Source organism: Brugia malayi (genome assembly GCF_000002995.4).
Source record: "Brugia malayi strain FR3 genome assembly, contig: Bm_v4_Chr2_contig_001, whole genome shotgun sequence".
NCBI lineage: Eukaryota > Metazoa > Nematoda > Chromadorea > Rhabditida > Onchocercidae > Brugia > Brugia malayi.
In genome coordinates this window covers 8,780,046-8,800,924 of record NW_025062476.1, presented here as the reverse complement: position 1 = coordinate 8,800,924, position 20,879 = coordinate 8,780,046, and the positions used below count along the sequence as shown (strand labels likewise).

Here is a 20,879-nt window from a genome sequence, read left to right as displayed (position 1 = left end):
GAAATGCTATAAAATGATTGTAAGAGAAAGAAATAAATGATCTGCTTTTAATTTCATAATGGTAATCAAATTTATACTGGTGTCGTATGGAATTTTGACGTTTAGCTCTAGAACATTGAATTATAAAAGTCAGTTAAGGAAGAATAGCATTTCTTGTTCGACCTATGCCATTCGGACTAGAGAAAGGAAGAAAGACCTACTGAATAGCAGAACTGTTAGGAAATCTGATAAGATCATTGTTTCTAGCCTATATTGCAAGTTTGATAAATACTACACGGAGGGACAGCGGATTTTCAATTTTCAACAATATATGATATGTTATTCTCTTCAAGACAACAACATAGATGATTTCAGCGCTCACTCATTGTCAACCAAATGAATTATTGCAGGAAATAGCAACATGGACTCTCATGAAATCAAAGGAGATTTATAAATAATCAGTGACGCTCATGTCATTTAGAAATTAGATTCACGGGGTAGAAAAAATCGAACCTTATGAGTAAGGGCGGTCCGAGTCAAAGCAATCAATTACAATTCACTCATAATCAAACAACTGAAAAGGACTGTTATTGTTCAGAAGAGACATAAAGGAGCAGCCCATAGAATTAGGGGATACATTCTATATCCCGAGACTTTACTTGGAATTCTACTATTCCGACAGTTAAATTCCAGAATTGATAACCACGAACCAATCTCGAACCAATCAAAAATCTATACGTCACCCCCAATGCATAAATAACTTTGCTGCAGAGAGAATCCACATCCACTCGAGATTATATTAATCATTAAACAGCTCACAATCAAAAACAGTCCCAGTAAAAATATTAATATTTCCATATATTCAAGATTTACGGCCAAGCTGCATAAACTCGTGAAATCAAAAATTGCTTTCTCTCTTGATACATTAATTTTCAACGACACTATATCCTCTTTACAAAAGACAAGATTTTATCAACATTTTAAAAACAGCACCAAAAATCGAAAACCGTAGAATTTCCTGGAATCATCAAATACAACAATAACTGTAACAACAACAATGGTAACGAACAACAAAACATACAAATAAAAATTAACATATCACTTTCTCGGTCAGATTTGTTGAGCTTAGCAGCAGAACATCAGGGCCAAAATGCTGAAAATGCTTCAAAAAACGGCCTACTGACCGCCTCGCTGAGCAGATTTAAATTATTTTCCTATAAGCAGTTAATCAATTCGGAAAATCATGACTGTTTTAATTTCGGCTCTAAAATGCTGTACACTTATTGTAACACATGAAAACCTGAGTCATGCTTTCATCCGTAAACTAAGGAGAGAAAAAGACCTTTCCATTCAATTCAAAAACATTCTCCTTCATGAAAAATGTAATCATCTACGAAATATTTCTCAGCATGACGAATCCAAACCAAGAGAAACAAAATTTTAAGCTAACTTATAATTGGCCTCCTTGAAAGGCAAAATTTTAATATTTAGCAGTTCTGTTCCACAATTCCTAACCCTGTGATTCCGATTTTCAAATATATATGATATAAACACGACCATATTGGCTTTCATTCTCCAATACGTATTAAAATGTAAGAATCCATAATCAACACGCAATTAATGGTACCTGAGGACCCCAAGTTTTAGTCTTTGATCATTCGTTTGAAGCATACTTTTCAATTCGAACACATCTGAAGACCGAATGTCTCGCCATTTCATGTTGAATGAAAATATGTTGAAAGCATTCCGTTTTCGTGAGAGAAATTAAGAATCAAATTCAGTTCCGAATTCTTTGGGCACTTTGGGCATGAATTAAAAAGATCTATACAATAAGAAAGTAATAAATTCGCACTCGATGATTACAATTTTGTGATTTCAAGTGAAACTAAACTTCTAAATACAAATCATGTGCACTTCGCCATCTCTCCTTTCTTTCCCCAGCTTCTTCAATTTAAATATTTCTTGTCAACTTAGCACAGAAAAAACTGAATACAATTTAACAGATTTCTAAAACTATAAGAATAATCATGTTCACTCACTAAACTATAACTTGGAATTTGGTTAGCTTTTAGAAACTCTAATTTAGTATGGGCAAAATATCAGTATCTTCACCTACTCAACATAAAGAAAGCATTTTCTTGCGAAATACAACGAATAAAACAAAAGTGCATGATAAGGGGTAAAGCAGATGAGTAAACCATGCTGCCATGGATGCTTTCGAAAGTTTCTATCTGCCTAGATATTACTAAAACATAATTGCAATTTAAATAGCGAGGTAACGAAATTCAGTTTTTCTGATTCAATTTATTGACTGAAATTTTTAAAGAATCAAATTTACGGCAAAATGAAGGGAATTACTGTATCTAACTGTAAAGAAATGCAAAAATGTGAATATCGAATAGAACTCAAGGAAAACGATAACATAAACAATAATAGCATAAATAGAATTCAACAAAATTTCTCAAAATTGGTAAAAAAGGAAATAGCCAGAAACAAAGGTTAAATTGTAAGAAGAGAATTTAAAAAATCCATGCGAACAGAATTTTAAGTAACTCTTTCCTGCAAATGAATCGAAAAGCAGCATAGACTATACTTCCACATTTTTTTCAAATGCAAACTTTTTCTGACACGGAACTGAAGATGATGTTACAAAGCCCATTAAAATCCAAATGTATTTAAAATCATCCATATCCAGCAAAAGAAAGTTAAAATCATAAAACTTTCTTTGCAAGTCCTTATTTTGATTTTATCGAAAAAAAAGAAAAATTATGGTCAAACCAGATTAGAATAAGTCATCATAATTCAATGCAAATAACTCATAATCTTTTTTCACATGATGCGAAAACCATTCAGCACTTTTTTTTTAAAAAAATAAGGGATTTTGTTCCAATTTCAGTGAACTTGCTTCCTCTGGAATATGGAACAAAAAGTGACAGTTTTAAATCTGGAATCTTTTTGTAAAAAAGTGAAGGCTCTAGTTACCCACTCTCAGTTACATAAACCTATCACTTGCTGCTAAAGCTGGCAAGATACTCCAGAGGTACCGAAAGGACATTACGAGAAGTAGTACTGGCTGCAGAACGTGATTTCATTGAACTCTGGAAAGTTACGTTACAATTGAAAAACGTCCTTTGAACAAATGAATTCTAATATTTTCAAGCCTAGGTAACTGATTAACTTCTTAAAAAGGAGATAAAGATTAAAGAGAAAACTTATGAACCTGAAATTCGTTTCTGATTATGTTACTGACATCTATCAACTTGGAGAAAATATCTTCATCTTCATCATGCCTTAGATCTGAGAATCACTTTGTTTTCAGTTATGCTACTTTCTCCTTAAAGCATAAAGACACAGCCTTCTGAAACTTGTCAAGAAATAAAAATTAACCTGTATCGACCCACCACCAATGATGAAACCGTCGCTTGAACTATTTTCACGCGTATCACTCTAAAACTTTATCTTACAAAATTTGGAACAAACGTGTAATAAAATACTCATTAAAGGAAATAACAAAACATGAAATGGAATATATTTGCGGGTGTTCAACGGAATTTTACCGATGTCAAACACTATTACCAAAAATAAAGGAAAAAAAAAACACACTTTAAGTGGAGCCGGTACACTCGGGACAATGCTTGGTCCTGCCAGTTCTTCAGATTGCATTTCCATATTTTGACTTTCACACGACGCCTATAGTTGTCAAGAACCAAAAAGATTCAAATTACATACAAGAAAATATAATAGCTAAATTCTTGACTTCTTCAGTATTGCGTCTAAAATGTGCACTGAACTGTATATATCACTTGAAAAATAATATATATCTTATATCTTATCATTTGTATATCGTATATATCTTATCATTTGTATATCGTATATATCTTATCATTTGTTATTTATCGCAAGTATAGAAAGATATACCTTGTTTGTTGTTCCTTTGTATGGTAAAACACCGTCACGTAACTGGAAAATGTTATTATAGAGAAAATAAAATTTTGCACAAAAAATTTATTGGGAAGAACTGTTTCATCGTGAAGAAAAAAATATGAAATTGCAAACAAGTACCATTTCTCGTAACTGCATATAAATTACGCCCAGGACATTCCGACCAAGACCAAACTTGGGAATTGAGAGAACTGTTTCATTAGTTAATGGGAATTCCATTGGAATCTGGAAGAGTAAGAAGACTATTTAACACGCTTAAAAATGGATTGCAAACAAACAATTATTTGAATCAAAAAGTGCAGCTAATCCTATTAATTCACAGAGGAAATTTTGACACCATGACCTTTTATCTATTATATTTGGTTACCTTAATCATGACTTTGTTGTTTTGCATGCTTTTTGCCCAGTCCTGTATATAATTGTGATTACAAGCACTTGCATAGAAATCGTCACCGCCGAAACAGTGTACAAGCAACTTATCGCCAGAATCCGTTAATTCTTTTCGAAGCTCTTCACACTGTTCAACTTTTGCTAATAATGCACGCTAAATAAAACTTTACTGACTAAAGATACTTAAAAATATTAATTTCTAGATAGCTGCTGCCTACTATCTTCACTGGCTAAGTGCATGAGAAAAAACAGCAGGAAGAAAACTTTGAGAACATACCTTCAAGTCAACCGGAAGCTATTGTATAGAATAGGATGTTCTAATATATGTTAGGGTAGTTACAACATATTTTCTCATTTATAATTCATTTCATGTCAACTGATGTGTAAAGAAATAATCATTATAACTATTTAAGCTACTTAGTTCAAACATTCAATAATACAATATTTGACTAAAAGCATGTAAAATGAGTTACAAATCCTATAAACTGGAAGTTACCAGATATATGCCAGATGGGATGTTAAATGTCAAAAAAAAAAAAAGACAAAAGCCTTCACAAAAACTAATAAATCATCTGATAATTCTCACCACATACCTGCATTGCTTCAAGACCAGGACCTTTCCGCCAGTCTTCCGCAGCATTTCTACTCACCTGAAAACATTTTATTTTTGATATATGAAGAGTTTCGAACTACTGCTTTCCCCGGTGCTTTCCTCATAATGCGTCAAAAATGATTTTCTGTAATAGAATAATTTCACTACTTACTTTATTGATTTTCAAGATATTTCGTGCAAGTGTATTATAGTCTTTAGGTGTCGACTTCGATGAACTATCAACTTCAACACATTCTGTCATTAACAATGATGTGACGCCACACAGCGCTTCTGTTTTAGCAAGCTGATAAAAATGGTTAACATTGTCATACACTCGACCATCGATCTCCAACGGAAACTATAAACTTAGTGAATAAAAAGTTACGCATTCTTTTTTTTTTCGCAGGAAATCAATGGAATTTATAAACTATAATAGTGAGCAGAATACCGAAAAGCATCAGCATTACTTACCATCATCAGCCAACCCAAAACTCATTCCTATCAAATTTGATGACACCGAAAGAAGAAAGTTTGTGCCTTGACTTCACGAAGATTTCGAAACTGAACAAAGAAAAACCATAAAAACAAACATCGTGTTGGGCTGTGAAGACATTTTGGAAGCCTGAGAAGCATATTATGTTGTCGGGAGCAACCGCATATTCTTTATACTTAGCTGCTTCGGGCAATTTCTTGAACTAAAAAGTGGAGAAAAATTTGAAACTGTTACTTTTAAGCTTTCCTGCGAGACCTCCCACTAAATCAAATAAACGGTGGGGAATAAACCACTAGTTAAAGAAAATATAAGCACCTTGGTTAAACTCAATTCAGTAATTTTCTAAAGAAAATAGTTGATAAGATCTAACTTCAAACGGTCTCCTTTGTGCAAATCCTCGCTTCATAATACGTCCATACATAAACCGCGGCGTCCCGCGAGGCATTCGCATTGGTCCATAACCAAAACGACCTCCTCGAAAACCCATTGGTCCAGGCAAATTTCTCAGCAAACGACCACCACCACGACTCTCGTAACGTGGCCAAGCTAAATTAATTAGACATAATTGCATAAAAGCCAAAAATGAAATCTCTTTATTAAGTATAAATTACGAAAATATATATGGACTAGAACTTCAAATGAAGTAAAAAACTTGAAATGAGAGAGGCAGTTTAATAAAATCCACATATATATTACGCATTAGTCTGGCAGTACAAACGAATTATTCAAAAAAGTGCATCTTGTTTGTGTTAATCATTTATGGTCAAGAAATGTTATTTTTAAAATTTGAGCATGTGCACAAAGAGTGTTCAAGGTGAATATCACCCTTCTATGCAGTGAAGTGTATTATTTCCATCTTGATTTGTTCTAGTTGAGAAGCAGCAAAAAAAAAAAAAAAAAACAAAAAACAAAAGTAAAAAACTCGAAAATTAGCTAAACTTACAGTGGTAGGACGATGCAACAGGTTGTATGAATTCACCCTGAAATTAAACTAAATGGATAAGTTATTCTATTGTAAAACTGGGCTATTTTGAAAATTAAGATGAAAGTTCATAGAAACTGCAAAACTAATTAATGAAGACATAAACTCAGTGAAGTATTATAAACTACTGTAAATCATAACCATAACAGCCCTTTAGTGGAATTAGGCTGTAAGGTTTTCCAGAAGACCAGTTTTCTAGCGGTCTCAAGAAAACTTACAAAAAAAAAAAAAACATCGGCTTGCATTAAAATCTTTTCATTTGTAAAAGAAAAACACTCCACTGGAAAGACTGATGAATTTTGTCTTCTTATTATCGTAGTCTTCGTAATCTTCCTCTTTTCTAGCTATTTCTTCCTGTTCTCAAACCTCAAATTTCAAAACCTAATTCTTCAATTTCATTTCTTACGAAGTGAAAGTAAAATAACTGAAAACTTATAGTTTAACATGCAACAAGGTAGATGCAAACGAAACTGCAGTGCGAAAAGTTACTAGCATGTGGTCATAACAAATAAGTTATGCTTAGCAGAAAGCACTATACTATGACATTAATCTGCAGAGGAAGCTTCATGCAGGGATAGCATCTAAGATAAATCACCATTGGGACAATACATTTTCAGGAATTCTATTTGAAATATTAGGTTATATGAGTATCAAAGCAAAGACTAATATCAGCAATTTTGAAATGAAACTAGTAGCAGTAAATAGAACAAAAGAAACAGTAGTGATAAGGAATCTAGAATATGATTTATAGTAATGATAAATGAGATTAGTATGACTTGACTAATGATAAATGACCTAATGTTTTAATAATAAAGAAAATGTATTCCAATATATTAATGGTCTGCGCGAAATGAAGTATATGCAAGTAGTTAGCTATGTGCCAAATAATTACGACACTTGACAAAAACAGCCGTCAGATTTAACTCATCCAGGCTGTTCATCTCCAGTCTATTCATTAGGTAAATACAAATGTCATGGCCGTCAGCTTCATGTCTACTTTTATATCTGACCAAGCTACAGACTACTGTGCACGCGCATTTGCATCGAATTGATGCATGACTGCATGCATGCATGAAGCCTCACCTACTCAGCGCGCTATCACATGAAACAACGACACCCTACCGATTCCATTCACCGCACAAGCCACCGAGCGGAAAAACGTCCTTAGCAGCAGCAAATGTCCAGCGACCGGAGTGAACAGTTCCGCAGCTTGATGGACGGAGAGACGCGTGATGCTTAATTTCACGCTCAACGAGTAGTCCGTTGAAAATTGACTGACCAGTATGTATTTATTCTCGTCCTACTAGAGTTTTAGGTTGATCTCGTCCTAGTTTGGTGTTCAAGCAGGTTTCAAATTTATTACGATGAAATATCGGCATCGTTTCAAAAGTCGAGGTGCACGCAGTCGCATTACGAAAGGGAAAAGGTTAACTTGTTATTAAATCTTGCCTATGCCATACCAGTAATAGCAGTACCATTTTTTGCAGTATTCTATCGACTATGGCTGTAAGAAGTTTAAAATTAATACAAACATTGCAGTAGCGAAAGTAATCCATCGATAACTCGACATCGTGAAGCCGCAAGAGCAACCCATATCGTTCAGAAAATACAAGCAGATAAAAGTTATAACGTCAAATTCGGTGATGAGGATGCGGTGCTGGAACAGATACCTTTGGTTATTGTTAATATCTAAATCACAACCCTTAACTTGGTCTTTATAATTCCTTAAAATTCATGAATTTAAGCAATAGTCGATTGAAAATGAATGAGGTTTAGTTACCAAATAATTTGCTTTCCGATTTTAATGTTCCCGTTGAATGTCCGTAAATTTAATAATCCTTGAAACGCACTAAGTTGTAATTTAACTCCAGCATAAGATGCAAATTGATGATGCTGAAGAAATTAAAACTATAAGAAGCAACTTTTCGGAGCTAACTTCGGCGCAGTCACAGCTTTCGCAATTCACATCTTGTACAAATCCAACTTTCGATCCTGTGCATCGTATTTGGAGGTACTGAATTCATAATAATTGCATGTTGAATTTCTGCTGGCTGGGTTTTTTCTTAAATTTGGAGAATCCAAGTATTTCCTAAATGGTTAATTTCAGGAAGAGATTGTAATGAATTGTAACTGTAGTTTAGGAAAGGTTTCTGAGCTGTTTGGTTTAGAACTAAATATTTCTTTTTTTTTTTTTGTTTCAATTTTTAAGACTCTTTAGAAGTTTTTACTTTCTTCATGATATAATAGCTTTAATTTTGATTTTTTGATGCTGAATACATCTCCTTACATATGGATGGAGTGATCAGGTCGAACAGCCTTCGATTAAATAAAAATTTTCAGCATACTGTGCTTCCTGTGCGTAAAATGTCAAAAATGTAGTTAACTAAATGTGTCGGCTAATGTTTACATATAGATAATACATTTATAGGTCGGGATCAGTGTTGCAAAATGAAGTGCTCGCCGTGCTTGCAGCAACTGCTGAACTGATTAAAGATACTAATGGAACAGAAAGTGATGCTGAATATTTTGCTGCACTTTTGACAATTATCGAAGCAATGCCTGCTGTGGATGAATCAAAATTAGCTGCAGCTGCCTATTTATTAGGCCTTGTGGCTAAAAAAGTCAATAAAAGTGTGTCACAAAAATGTTTTTCTAGAGCACATGAGGTAGTTTCATTTTGCTTAAAAATTTAAGCTATTATAGACTGTTAATGTACAGATCATAAAAGTTGCTCTGGGGATACAAGAATGATCAATAATAAAACAGATTACGACGTGGAGTTCATTGTAATATGAAGATTAATAAGGGTTTTATGATTGAAGAGTATTTTTTTATGCGTTGTGGTTTTTTGAAGCCTATCTCATTAGTAATAATGTGTGTGGATTGGTACATCAGTATCACTATACCGTATATTCATTTCTTTCCTGTGGTGCAAAATTCGTAGTTTTCAGCAAAGTGTGTAGTACTTGCAGTGTTTTATTTATATGCAGATTCTGGAAAACAAGCTTGATAAAACTCAGCTGGATGTTGCTTTGGCAAAACTTATCGCTACATTAGGGGTGATTTTGCATCAACAAGCTGCCAGCATTTGGCAAAACAGTAATACCAGGTTAGTTTCTTGTAGATTTAGTTATTGGTTTGTATATGTTTTGTGTTTTGCTATTTTTGACAGTTGTCGAAGCAGTGCTTGCTATGGGTGAATTGAAATTAACTGCAGCTACTTATTTGTTAAGTTTTGTGGTTAAAAAAGTCTGCAAAAGTGTGTCACAAAAATGCTTTTCTAGAGTACATGAGGTATTTCCATACTGATTAAGAATTCTGAACTATTGTAAATTTTTAATGTGCAAATCATAAAAGTTGATGTTGTTGAGGATTCAGGAATAGTCAGTAATGAAAGTAAATTACAACATGAACTAAGCTTTGTTGTAATATAAGGATTAAAATGTCTTATGATTGAAGAGTATCCTTTTATTTGTGTTGTGGTTTCACTTTGTTTTTTCGAGGCGTATCTCCTTATTTTTAAGTCTTGCACTTTTTTTATATTTATTCGTAGATTGGTGCTGTTCGAATATTTATGGTGATCTCCATCAAGTATAGCACTGACCTTTATTATACTCTTGTGGGAAATTGATAAGTATTCTTTCGACTTAATTCTTTTTAAAAAGTTTTTTGATTTGAAGGTTATCACTAGTAAAAATTGAAATGTTTGCGGTCCATAACAAATCCTTGGTTCGCGCTGCAGCTCGACGAACTCTACGTACTATCCTTACCGATCCTGTTATGATTACATCTAGTGGTTGCCACCGGGGCGCCACAGTTGTTGGGGAGGTGTTGATGAAACAGATGGAACAGAGTGCTGGTAAACAATTTGCTTCGTAGCTTAAGCAGATAAACAGCAACTCAAAAAGTGTTGTATGTAGTTAAAAACGGTTTCATCTGGACTACGAAGCAAAATTTTTTTTTTATGAATTCAGAGTAAGAAAAAAAATCTTAACGTTGTTCTAACTTCCCATTAGATGTATCGTTTATTTTTTGCCCTGCTTTTTTATTTATCTAAAAATGGAACAAAAATTTGCAAGAGATGTAACTAACAGTAATTTTTGTTGAATTACAGCCAGTGTAGACGTTGATGTTTTGCTTCGATTGTTTTGCCTCGCGGAAAATATTATGCATAAAATGCCACATCTAATATTCAAAAAGTTTGCGGAGACGACATTTGCATTGTTATCTATTTCGGATTCCGATCTAAAGTGCACGATTTTCCAATGTTTTCGAAAAATTCTACAGCTGCAACCAGCTGATACAACTTTACCCGCCACTACGAATATTCTTCTGATTGATTTGTTACGTGATTTTGCGTCGAATGCCATGGACCCATCTATTACATGTCCATGGATGGAGGTTTGTTTACATCAAATAACTTCTTTCTAGACCAAATTTGGAAATAAAAACTGAATCGGTCGATCTTTTTCAAATTTGATATTTTTTGCATAGTAGGAAGCTAGTATTTCTAGGCTCTTTGTGAATCACATCTTTGTCTCGCTACGAAAGATCATGCAAAATCAATGGCAACGTTGAAAGCTTCATTGAAACTGATTTTCCAAACATTCGATTTAGGAAAAGATTTTGTTGCCCTGGTAACGCTTCTTTTTATTGTTTCGTTGTCCTTTTTTTAAACACTTATTTAAGTACGTTGGATTGCGTAATTTGGAGCGAAATTTTCAAACTTTGTCATGAAGGCTAGTCAGCTATTTAAATTACATTTAGTCTTCAAAGAATTCAAAGTAATCAGTTTTCTAAGTTAATTTATATCAATAGATATGAGGATCTTCATTGTTATTTTCTTTTTTCTGTCGGTTAATTCAGTTTAAGGTCGTTTAAGTGTAAATTTGTATAGAATTGGAATTATGTAGTCACCCTAAGTTTGAGTATAACGTTGATTCGGACTAAAGATCAGGACGGAATTTCTTTTTTGGTTTCTAAGTAAATTCTGTTAACTAATACATTAATGTCGCTCGGCTAAAATTTGATTTTTTTAGACAACTTACAAAGTAATTAGTCGCATAATGGAACATTGTGTGCAGTCAGATGAGGAATTAGCAAATTATTCTATCGATTTGTGTGACGAAGCTTTGAATCCACGAAGTGTCGCAGTGTGGCGACATGTTCTCCGCACTGAAACAAAAATATTCGAAGTTTGCAAAGGCGCTATCACCCAGGAACCATTTGGACGTGCATTGAAAACTCTCGCGGGATTGCGCAATGATGTTAATCGCTCCATTATACCTGATATTGACTTGGTAACGGCTTTTTGGCATTCTCTAGATTTTCCCTACTTTGACTGCACCAGACTCGATGAAATCTTATTCGTTCCATGACTTAGTTGTATTATGCTCAGAAAATAGGCAGAGTTTAAGGTTGTTGGAGCGGCAGTACGACATATTGGTGCTGAGAACGTCTTGCGTGTGTTGCCATTGGAATTGGATGCTCAAAATGTGCCAATAGTAACCCAGTTCGAGAGATCTTGGCTTGTGCCTATTCTGCGCATAAACATTTTCAACCAATCAATTGCTTTTGCATTACAATATTTTTTACCACTAGCACATCGACTTCGAAGGGAAGTACCGAGTGATGTTGTAAGACGGAAAACTTTTATTACTCTCAGTGTAAGTTAACCACTTGTTATTTGCTTATGTTGTCATAACTTCTGGAATTTATAAATTACCTTAGCTGGTAACTTTCTAGAGACTAATCGTTTTCAAATTACTCTTTCTCTGTCAAATAAACTAATAATTTCAAACAAACTTTTCCAGGACCAATTGTGGGATTTACTACCGAATTTATTGAGCTCAGCAACCGATTTTGAGCAAAATTTTCCTCATTTAGCCCAAATTTTGGGTAAAGTTCTACTTGAACAGCGAGATCTACGTCTTATTGTACTATCGTCGCTTCGTAGCGCACTGCGTTACGCGCTCCAGCCGGATGCGGCAGAAGCAAAAAAGGTTCATTACTTGCTTATGGTTTTGGGTATAAGCTAATAACAATAATAATAATAATAATAATGACATTAATAAATAATTTTAGTAATGATGACTTCGTAATTTTTATTTTAGGATGTGATGAGGTTTTTTGCATACAGCTTTTTACGAAAGTTATGTACTCTGTACACTGTATCTAATATCACTATGGAATCTATGGAAGGTATAACTGGAAATAGTCTGAAAACTTTGCGTTGTTCTATTCTGGAAACTGTTCGCATGTATGTGGAATTAACGCCAAATAATGTGATTGATAATTTCGTAAATTTGGCTGTTGAAAAGGCACAAATCAAAGATATGGGTTTGGACCAAAAAGTATTTTTCACTTTACATTTTACAACTAAGTGATAATTTAAAAATGTCCATGGATTTTGTTTCATGGAACATAGTGTTACATGGATTTTATTGAAATATTTATTTTATTATATCTTGTTTTAAGAAAATGAATAATGAAAACCATCTTTTTCAGTTTTAAAGTACATATATATTATATATATATATATATATTAAGATTCGAGTTTTGGATATTATGGCGGCACTGGTGAAGAAAGCAAGTGTATCAGGATTGAGCAGTATGTTTCCGAGCATACAGCCATGGTTTATTTGTAGTGAAGTAGCGCTTCAAAAGAAAGCATTCCGCATTTTAGAAGAAATTATGAAACGAATGAATGATGAAGCTGTGAAGGACTTTTTTGCTTGCAGCACCGATGAAATAAATAATGTTCTTGATCAGGTAGATTGTTTAAATGCCATTATGATTGCGACAAATTGCGTGAAGACGATGTTTATTTGAAAATGTGACATTGCAGGATTTGGATAGCATTGCAAAAAGCGCACGAGCGGCGTTAGTCGCAGTATATTATGTAAAATTATCTTCGTTGACTTCACTTAAAGATGTGGAAAGTTTTGGGAAAAAATTTCTTCGAAGAATTATTATTTGTCTTGATAAGTCACACAATATACGGACACGTTCAAATGCATTGAAATGCTTCGTGAAACTGTGTCAGCAGTTAATACTTTCTGGTTCAGATGAGAGGTTAGTGCGCTTTTTTAACGAGTGTAGCTGTGCAGAATTCAGTCAGTTGGAATTGATCAGTTTATAGAATCTCTTCTACTTCCACAACAAACACCTAGGTTCTTCATTGATTAGAGTGCAAATTATCAGTTTATTGCTAGCAAAGAAAACATTTTAGCAAAAGTCCATCAACCGTACTTCATCCGATATTGAATATAATTTTTGGTATGTTGAATCCAGAAAGATTATATCCAAATGAAGATTCAGTTGAAGTCGTACGGTAAGCCATGTTTTCATTTCTTGCCTCAGATTTTTAGTATTGAACATGTTGTCCAACTTGAATTCGCTTTGGTACTTACCAAAAGTTATTAATGGCAACTTTTAATTATACTTGCCCTGATTTTACTGAATGTAGCAAATGTATTGTTTTCACATATTTCTATTATTATTAACCATAAAAAAGTCGTAGTGTTTAATACTTTAATTATTTAGATCATCAACTATTGCTCTGAATATCATAGCACAGAAATTCACTCGTATTTTGGATGCTTCATTGTTGAGTCGTCTTGTAGCACATGCATGTAGTTGGATTAGTGATGGACGCCCTCTGATTAGAGTGCTAATTATCAGGTTGTTGCGAATGCTAGCAAAAAAATTGCCAGACTATACAATGCAACAGTATCAGGTTGGGGACATATATACGTCTCAGTTATTTCTAAAAGTTAACAAATTAATGGCTGAATTATTCTGATGCTTATTGAATTGCAGGAATTACTACTGTCGGCTGTGTTCGACGGCCAGTCAGTGACGAATCTGACGCAAAAAGTCCGCAAAGCGAATAGGCTGCTACTTGAAGTTTTAATTGACAGATACGGTGTTGAAGTTTTAATGATTCGAACGAATAAACTGGATTGGATTAAGCAACTGAAAGCAATTGCTAAAATAAGGCTTGTTTTTAAACATTTCCTATGAATAGTCGTTGTCGAGTAAAAAAATTTCATATTTGAAATTATTTGTAGGAACTACTTGTGCGGACAACTGCTACTGCAGAAACTATTGAAATGTTTTTTTGATTTATATAATACAAATGTTGAGAATGTTTAGACTGTTCCATATTGCAGACGCCGCCGTGAACGTAGGAATAGAACGGAGGCTCACAATATGAGTATTGATGGATGCCAAGACCAGGATATAGTATCCGTGGCTTCGAGTGCTCGAACTGCGGGTGCAGATACAGTACTGAATATGCTTTGTGATGCAGATAGTGTATGTTTTATCCTCTAATAGTAAAGTCGAATTATTGAGTTGGTTCAATTCGATACCATATAGTTTGTAAAAGAAATTCATTCCAGGAAAGTGAAGTAGAAATAGATCGTGAGTCGATCGGAGGTCGAACACGAGGTAGCTCGATGTGGTTAAAGAATGATGATGATGATGAAAATATGATGGACCTACTCGACCGAAACAAAATACTAAAAAAAATTGCAACGTCCCGTTCTGGCCTTCTGAAAGACAAAAAGTGAGATTTTCTGAGAATGACCATAATGCTCTCCTTTTTCTTAAAATTGCTTCTGGTCATTGATGATCATCTATTGATTTGTTTACGAATTCTTTTTCTAATTTATTGAGCGTTTTTGAGATGTGTTCAAATTTTTGTGGTATTTTAGGTTACAGGAAATAAATGAAAATGGCAATGACAAATCCAGTAGCAGTTTCGAAGTGGCGAAAGATGGACGAATAATAATTGAAAATCTCGATATAGATCAACAAGATAAAAGGAAACGGAAGCAACGCATAAAGTTGTTAGATATGCCGGATAAGAAAATGAGAAGGGATAGTGGTTCGAAGAACGATAGTGACAGTGATTGCGATAGTAACAGCAAAGTTTGTGTTTTATTTTATAATTTGTCATGTTTTGTTTCTTTTAGCGATGCACATAAGAATTTCGGATCTCAGAAAACAATCATTGTGCAAGTCTTTTGCTTTTAGAAATTTGATCTCTGAACAGTGTTTCCTAAAAATTTTATTCAGACTATTAACGACAAATATGGATGGAAACCTGGTGGGAAAGGTATTCACAGGAATGTATGTAAAAGTTTCACTGGCATTACGTCCTCCAACGAATTTTTGAGGAGACGAACTGCTGGAGATACAAGGAAAAAGAATGAAAAATATGAGCCATATATGTATATACCGATTAACAAACGTAGAAGAGGAAAGGTATGGTTATTACGCACAACGAAAGACATGAAAATTTTGCTTCTCAATTTCTAGACCAAGTTTTAAATCTCAGTTAAAAAAATAATATTTTATATTTTCCTGTTAAATATACATATTATTCGCTTCCAGAATGAAATGAAGAGGTTACTAAAAGGGAAGAAGAGAGAAATTGCAGTTGTTTCAAAAGTAAAGAAAATGGTTTGCTGAAAGCGGTTAATTTAACATTAGAATATTGCAATTTTTGCTGAAAATTTTGTGCTTATATAGCAGTGAAACATGAATCATCGCTTATATATTATTCGCTCCCAGATATTATTGCTTAAAATCAAAGCTAGTTCGAAAATATCAAAGTATTGTTATTGTAGGTATTTTTTTGTTATTTGTGTCATAAATTGAAATACATTGTATTGGAATAAAATAAATTCATGTTGCCTTTATAAGAGAGTTAAAGATAATGCCTTTATTCCAATAGTTATTTCCCCTTGTGATAAAAAATATCCAGATTATTGCAGTGATAAAGCATTTTCTGACAGTTCTATGGTGAACACTACTGGAGCTGTGCAGGTTATCGACACTGTATCACTGACCATTTCATTGGACGTACTGATAAGTTTGCCAAATGCAAGTTCTGTATTATCTGAAAACTACTTGCATTGAAGAATAGCAAAATAAAGTGAGGTTTATGAAAGATAATAGGTATTGCGTGAGGACTGATGTATTTGCCAGGAAACTTTAATTCCAAATTTATTGTGGGCGTTTAATTACTTGAGACTTTGACTGGCGATACTAGTGAACTCGAGAAAACGATAGCTTGAGATTGTCAGGGAAGATTATAGAAGATTTTATTCCAGTACCTAAATTCCATTTCAAGCCATTCGATGAAACCATCGTTTTGCGTTGGATTAAGGGGATAATGCCACATTTTCCTGTTAAAAGATGCTGGCCTCCAGCGAAATCTAAGCTCGTAGAACCCTAAAATCAGGCAAACAGATGCCAATATCACACAACACTGAAATTACCAAGAATGAAATCACAAATTCAATCTCTTGTGCATAGTTTATAAATTGGGAATAAAGCTTTTGTACCTCACGCAAAATCGTGACCAGATTAACACCATCAATAATTGCAATTTCGCAGCTATCGAATCGTAGCAGTGAATGTAGAGATGACAATACATGATCAAAACGCCCAAAGAGTCCGCCCAAAACAATAACTTTTGAAATCTTAAACTTTGTCCATGAGATCTTAAGAAGACGTCGTAGTTCATAACAACTGCTATCACTTTTCAATGGAACAGCTCAAAAACTTCTTGAATGACCTGGAAAATTGCTCAACATACATCCAGTTTTCTATTTCTCATCCTATCAGCAATAATTTGCAGTGCTTTGCACATGTCGGTGTAGTCTTGATCAGGAGTTTCCACAATTTCAACCTCTGATTCGAAGAATTTCCTCGCCGCAACGGTAATGGAATCGAAATCGCCAGAAATCAAATCAGGTATTACGTAATTTTCATTCCTGGAAGCTCTATTCAAGTTTTTATAACTCGAAGCCTCAACAAAACCACGTTAATAAAGGCTTACTTGACAAGCGACATGATGAAATTAGCAGCTCCATCGGTACAACTACGGAATGTGCTTTTGTTCCATAAATGTTGCGCTAGTTTGGCAGATGACTGTTCACGCTGCGAATTGACCCACAATATTCCAATTTTATCTGGAAAGCATTGGCATATTGGTGAAAATGTCACCCACTGAGTGAGTAAAATATATCCACAATAAAAGTGTTAGATTCGCGAGTGGAGTAATTTAAGTTTCTCAATAATTTTTCCAGTGAAGCGAGGGAAATGAAGAAGTACTTCACTCGAGAATTATTTAGCCACTAATACCATTAGATTATATATTATTCAGTAACCTTAAGGATTAATTGTATATAAATGTCAAATTTTTTAAAGTAGAATTATTCAATAAAACAAACCTTCTCTAAGTAACGGAGTCAATAGCTGTGTTCTTCTCATGTTCATTTCAACGAATATTACTGGTTCAGCTGAAGAAAACTGACCTTTAGTAAAGTTTTGTGGAAAAAATGCACAAAATGACCGTCACTTAGTTTCTCGGAATGGTCAATTTCTCGGAGAATTTGAAAATGCGAAAGAGGAAGAAAACGTCCAAATTATGAATGGACCCATGTATCTTCAAAAAATGCAGTCAAAAATGAATCATCGATGTCAATCTGGCGCGCGGCCACGAATTCCGGAATTAAAGAAAATGGATATTATTTTAAGACATCGCGTTCTTCAGAAATGTACTGCAACCTTGTAAGCTGATAGGTATCCTGTGGAGGAGTTGACAAATCATTTTTTAAAGAAGGAAATGTTTCATTGGTCATGCATCATATAAACTGAAAGACCTTGATCTGCACAACGAATAGAAGATGAGCAGCGATTTACGGCGATTACTACTTCGGTAAATTAGTGGACAGTTGTAGTCGAGCACTGTTCTCAATGATGTAATGGTCGCAGACAGTACGACCGATGATTTAACTAAAATCATAAAGGGCAAATTATGCAAGCCGTGTTCGTCTCAAGTTTAGCTTTACACTGCAATACATCTCAGCTAATTTTTACTATTCTTCTTCTCTTTTTGCTCGGTAAGCCGTAAAATAGAAAGAAGCTTTGGAACAATGACAATACATTCTCAACTGTTCGTTTAGTCGAGCTTAACAGTTGTACAATATCTATTTGCAGTCTTTTGCAAGGTTCACCTTTATGGTCACAACTAATTTTCACAGCACTTCCATTATAACATTGTCATCTACTGACACGGTAATGTTTCAAGGCGCGTCGGTTTACTCTTCTTGGTTTGGAGGGGATATTGGCGCAGTTACTTAGTTGCTCTGGTGGGATTAAAGTGGTGGGCTGGGTCAGACGTTTCGTGTGGTTACGTCACGTGGCATTGTGGGAAGTGTTTGAAGAGACGAGCTAGATTTCAGCTGGAAAATATACAGGCAAGTCTTTAGCAGCGATGGCTTTTGTGTTCACTCGCGTGGTTCGTTATGTGGTCTTCGTCATCGTATTGTATAGTGTGGTACAGTACATACTACGATGGAAGTCATATTCCATTTCACCGAAAGTTTTTCGACAAGCCTGTATTGCAGCACACGGTATAATGTCTTGTTTTAAAGCCTTTGAGTTCTAAATTGACGTTCTTGGTTTATGTCCATTTTATTTATTTATTGTCCCTTATATTTTTTATTATTTATTTATTGTCCCTTATACATATTTACTTTCATGAAGAAATCATATGACAGAGGATTTCATGACATGAAAATCCTCATTAACCATTTAATTTGGATATGTCTTAAGTAGTTGAGAGTCTTTACACTCTTTGCTTTGTCCCATTCAGTCTTAACCTCTTTCATTTACTTCATCTACTTCATTTCAAGCTTCAGTTTTCTTTTTAAATTTGGGTTTTTATAAAAAAACTTTTTTTTACAAATTAGTTCTCCATAATAGGAAGTAGTGGGATTACAAGTGTAAATAAATTACGAAACGATTTACGCCGTTCATATCCATTACAAATCATCGACAGTGACTGGGAAGCCGTTTATGGTGGTGGATTAAACTTACAGATGAACATTATTTACGCATCCATCACTGAATTTATCATTGTTTTTCGTGCACCGTACCGAACAGCTGGTTTTGCTGGTAAATTTTTTTTCTTAACTCACTTTTTCCAATGTTCGCGCAAGGCACATATATCTTATTTGTGCAGAGATGGAATCAAGTAGTAGATCAAAAAAAAAGTGCATTAATGAATCAAGCATTATCCTTTTTCACAATTCATAGATTTAGTTCAGTAATGCACACAATATTTAAAGGCACAAATGAGAAATTATGGGATAGGAACAATCGTGTGCATCTTGTACTGCTTTAAAGACACAAACTTATCACGGTTGTGAACAAAAGTGGTTTATGTATATGAAGTGATTAATGATAAACAAATCTAAAATAAACATATCAAGGCATAATTTTATCTGAACGGTTCCCATTTTGCCACTGTTAGACTTAATAATTGCGTCGAAAATTTAACCCGTTTTTTTTTTTTTTTTGATGATGTATGTGAATGTTTGAATTCATCCACCCAAATTTTTCATTTCCGTAACATGAAGATTTCTGTTTTTTAGGATGGCATTGGGTCAATAGTACCTGTACGGTTTTGAGCGGCGAAATAGTGCGTACTGCTTACAGCACTCATAGTGGCAATTTGGAAAAGTTAGATTCTGGTTGGTCGACATTCTTTGATTTGAATTCATTATTGGAATAATGACAAAACATCGAGATTTCTGTTAATTATTCTGTTTGCGGCACTTAATATACTTGTTTAAGAAAAAAAAAAAAAAAGAATGGGAGTACTTTATTTAAACGAAACTCAAGCCACGTAATTGAAATATTTCTTTATCTTTCCCAAATTTGTCTTTGAAATCGCAATTTAGAGTCCATATCTTAAAACATTATTCGTCATTTAATTATTTAAAATGTATCCTGACTTTTGTTCGCCTAGTTTCGAACTTCATTCTTTACAAAAGTTTCTTTCACTTCCAAACCCAGTCCTAGTTTTCAACATAGTTTGCAGTTTTCGTTAAACTATTTGTATAAAAATTTAGGTCAGAATTTTCGTCATGGTGAATTTGAGCGATATGCGTATGAATTTGCACCGGAATCATATATGGCATGCTATGGACGTGGTGCTGCACCTTTAAGCACTGCATGGTTGGGGATGGGTTCTCTGGCAAACGGTGATCCGATTTCATTTGCAAAGCTGCTGTACGTCTATAGCAATGCTTGTGCTCACCAAATTAAGCAGTCATTGGTAAAAACATTTAATTATTATAAATCGAAGGCTTTAAAAACCGAGTTATAATTCCTTAGTTCCACTGCTTTCACTTTTTTCTGCCCGGAATCATTTGCTCAAGAAAGTATTTAGTCGTAATGGCACTATTTGTTTAGGATAATATATGACACTCCTTTTTATTCAGTAAGGAGTTGCATAATCTTGTTTCTTTATCTCCTCATATAATTTTTCATGCATTCATTTTTTCAAACTTATTATCACGAACTCTCCACTGATGACCTCTTTGGGCAATTGCTCATTACGGATTAATGTTTTGACGGAATATTTTGTTTATATTCTTACACTTTTTATACGAATATTCCATCACATAATGCAT

General features: G+C 34.2%; 4 protein-coding genes across 5 annotated transcripts; 2 read left to right on the top strand and 2 right to left on the bottom strand.

Annotated features, from left to right (window-relative positions):
• Window positions 1–2,984: 2,984 nt before the first annotated feature.
• Window positions 2,985–7,509, bottom strand: Bm3968 (the record flags this gene model as incomplete). Of its 2 annotated transcripts, XM_043078958.1 has the most annotated exons (12): window positions 2,985–3,077; window positions 3,367–3,426; window positions 3,583–3,669; window positions 3,898–3,939; window positions 4,042–4,146; window positions 4,289–4,465; window positions 4,905–4,961; window positions 5,076–5,261; window positions 5,494–5,598; window positions 5,767–5,942; window positions 6,340–6,376; window positions 7,501–7,509. In XM_043078958.1, 12 exons carry the CDS (start codon window positions 7,507–7,509, stop codon window positions 2,985–2,987), a joined length of 1,134 nt encoding a protein of 377 aa, XP_042934892.1. The 2 variants fall into 2 exon arrangements, with proteins under 2 accessions (XP_042934892.1, XP_001900180.1); XM_001900145.1 differs by lacking the exons at window positions 6,340–6,376; window positions 7,501–7,509 and having other exon boundaries at window positions 5,767–5,967.
• A 233-nt stretch (window positions 7,510–7,742) lies between these two features.
• Window positions 7,743–15,858, top strand: Bm6577 (Uncharacterized protein; the record flags this gene model as incomplete). The annotated part of the gene is made up of 22 exons (XM_043078957.1): window positions 7,743–7,804; window positions 7,918–8,053; window positions 8,250–8,389; window positions 8,807–9,044; window positions 9,369–9,487; window positions 10,059–10,237; window positions 10,493–10,779; window positions 10,893–11,015; window positions 11,418–11,678; window positions 11,796–12,044; window positions 12,192–12,380; window positions 12,492–12,731; window positions 12,928–13,149; window positions 13,226–13,452; window positions 13,610–13,711; window positions 13,924–14,116; window positions 14,200–14,378; window positions 14,553–14,697; window positions 14,784–14,950; window positions 15,099–15,315; window positions 15,463–15,651; window positions 15,781–15,858. 22 exons carry the CDS (start codon window positions 7,743–7,745, stop codon window positions 15,856–15,858), a joined length of 3,942 nt encoding a protein of 1,313 aa, XP_042934891.1.
• Window positions 15,859–16,154: 296 nt separating this feature from the next.
• Bma-tpk-1 (Uncharacterized protein) lies at window positions 16,155–17,673 on the bottom strand (the record flags this gene model as incomplete). The annotated part of the gene is made up of 6 exons (XM_001900147.1): window positions 16,155–16,288; window positions 16,506–16,623; window positions 16,737–16,874; window positions 16,991–17,168; window positions 17,234–17,366; window positions 17,628–17,673. The coding sequence occupies 6 exons, from the start codon at window positions 17,671–17,673 to the stop codon at window positions 16,155–16,157; spliced, it is 747 nt and encodes a 248-aa protein (XP_001900182.1).
• A 1,000-nt stretch (window positions 17,674–18,673) lies between these two features.
• Window positions 18,674–20,572, top strand: Bm6239 (Uncharacterized protein; the record flags this gene model as incomplete). Its single annotated transcript, XM_001900148.1, has 4 exons — window positions 18,674–18,812; window positions 19,165–19,356; window positions 19,836–19,934; window positions 20,316–20,572. The coding sequence occupies 4 exons, from the start codon at window positions 18,674–18,676 to the stop codon at window positions 20,570–20,572; spliced, it is 687 nt and encodes a 228-aa protein (XP_001900183.1).
• Between the last annotated feature and the right edge of the window lie 307 nt (window positions 20,573–20,879).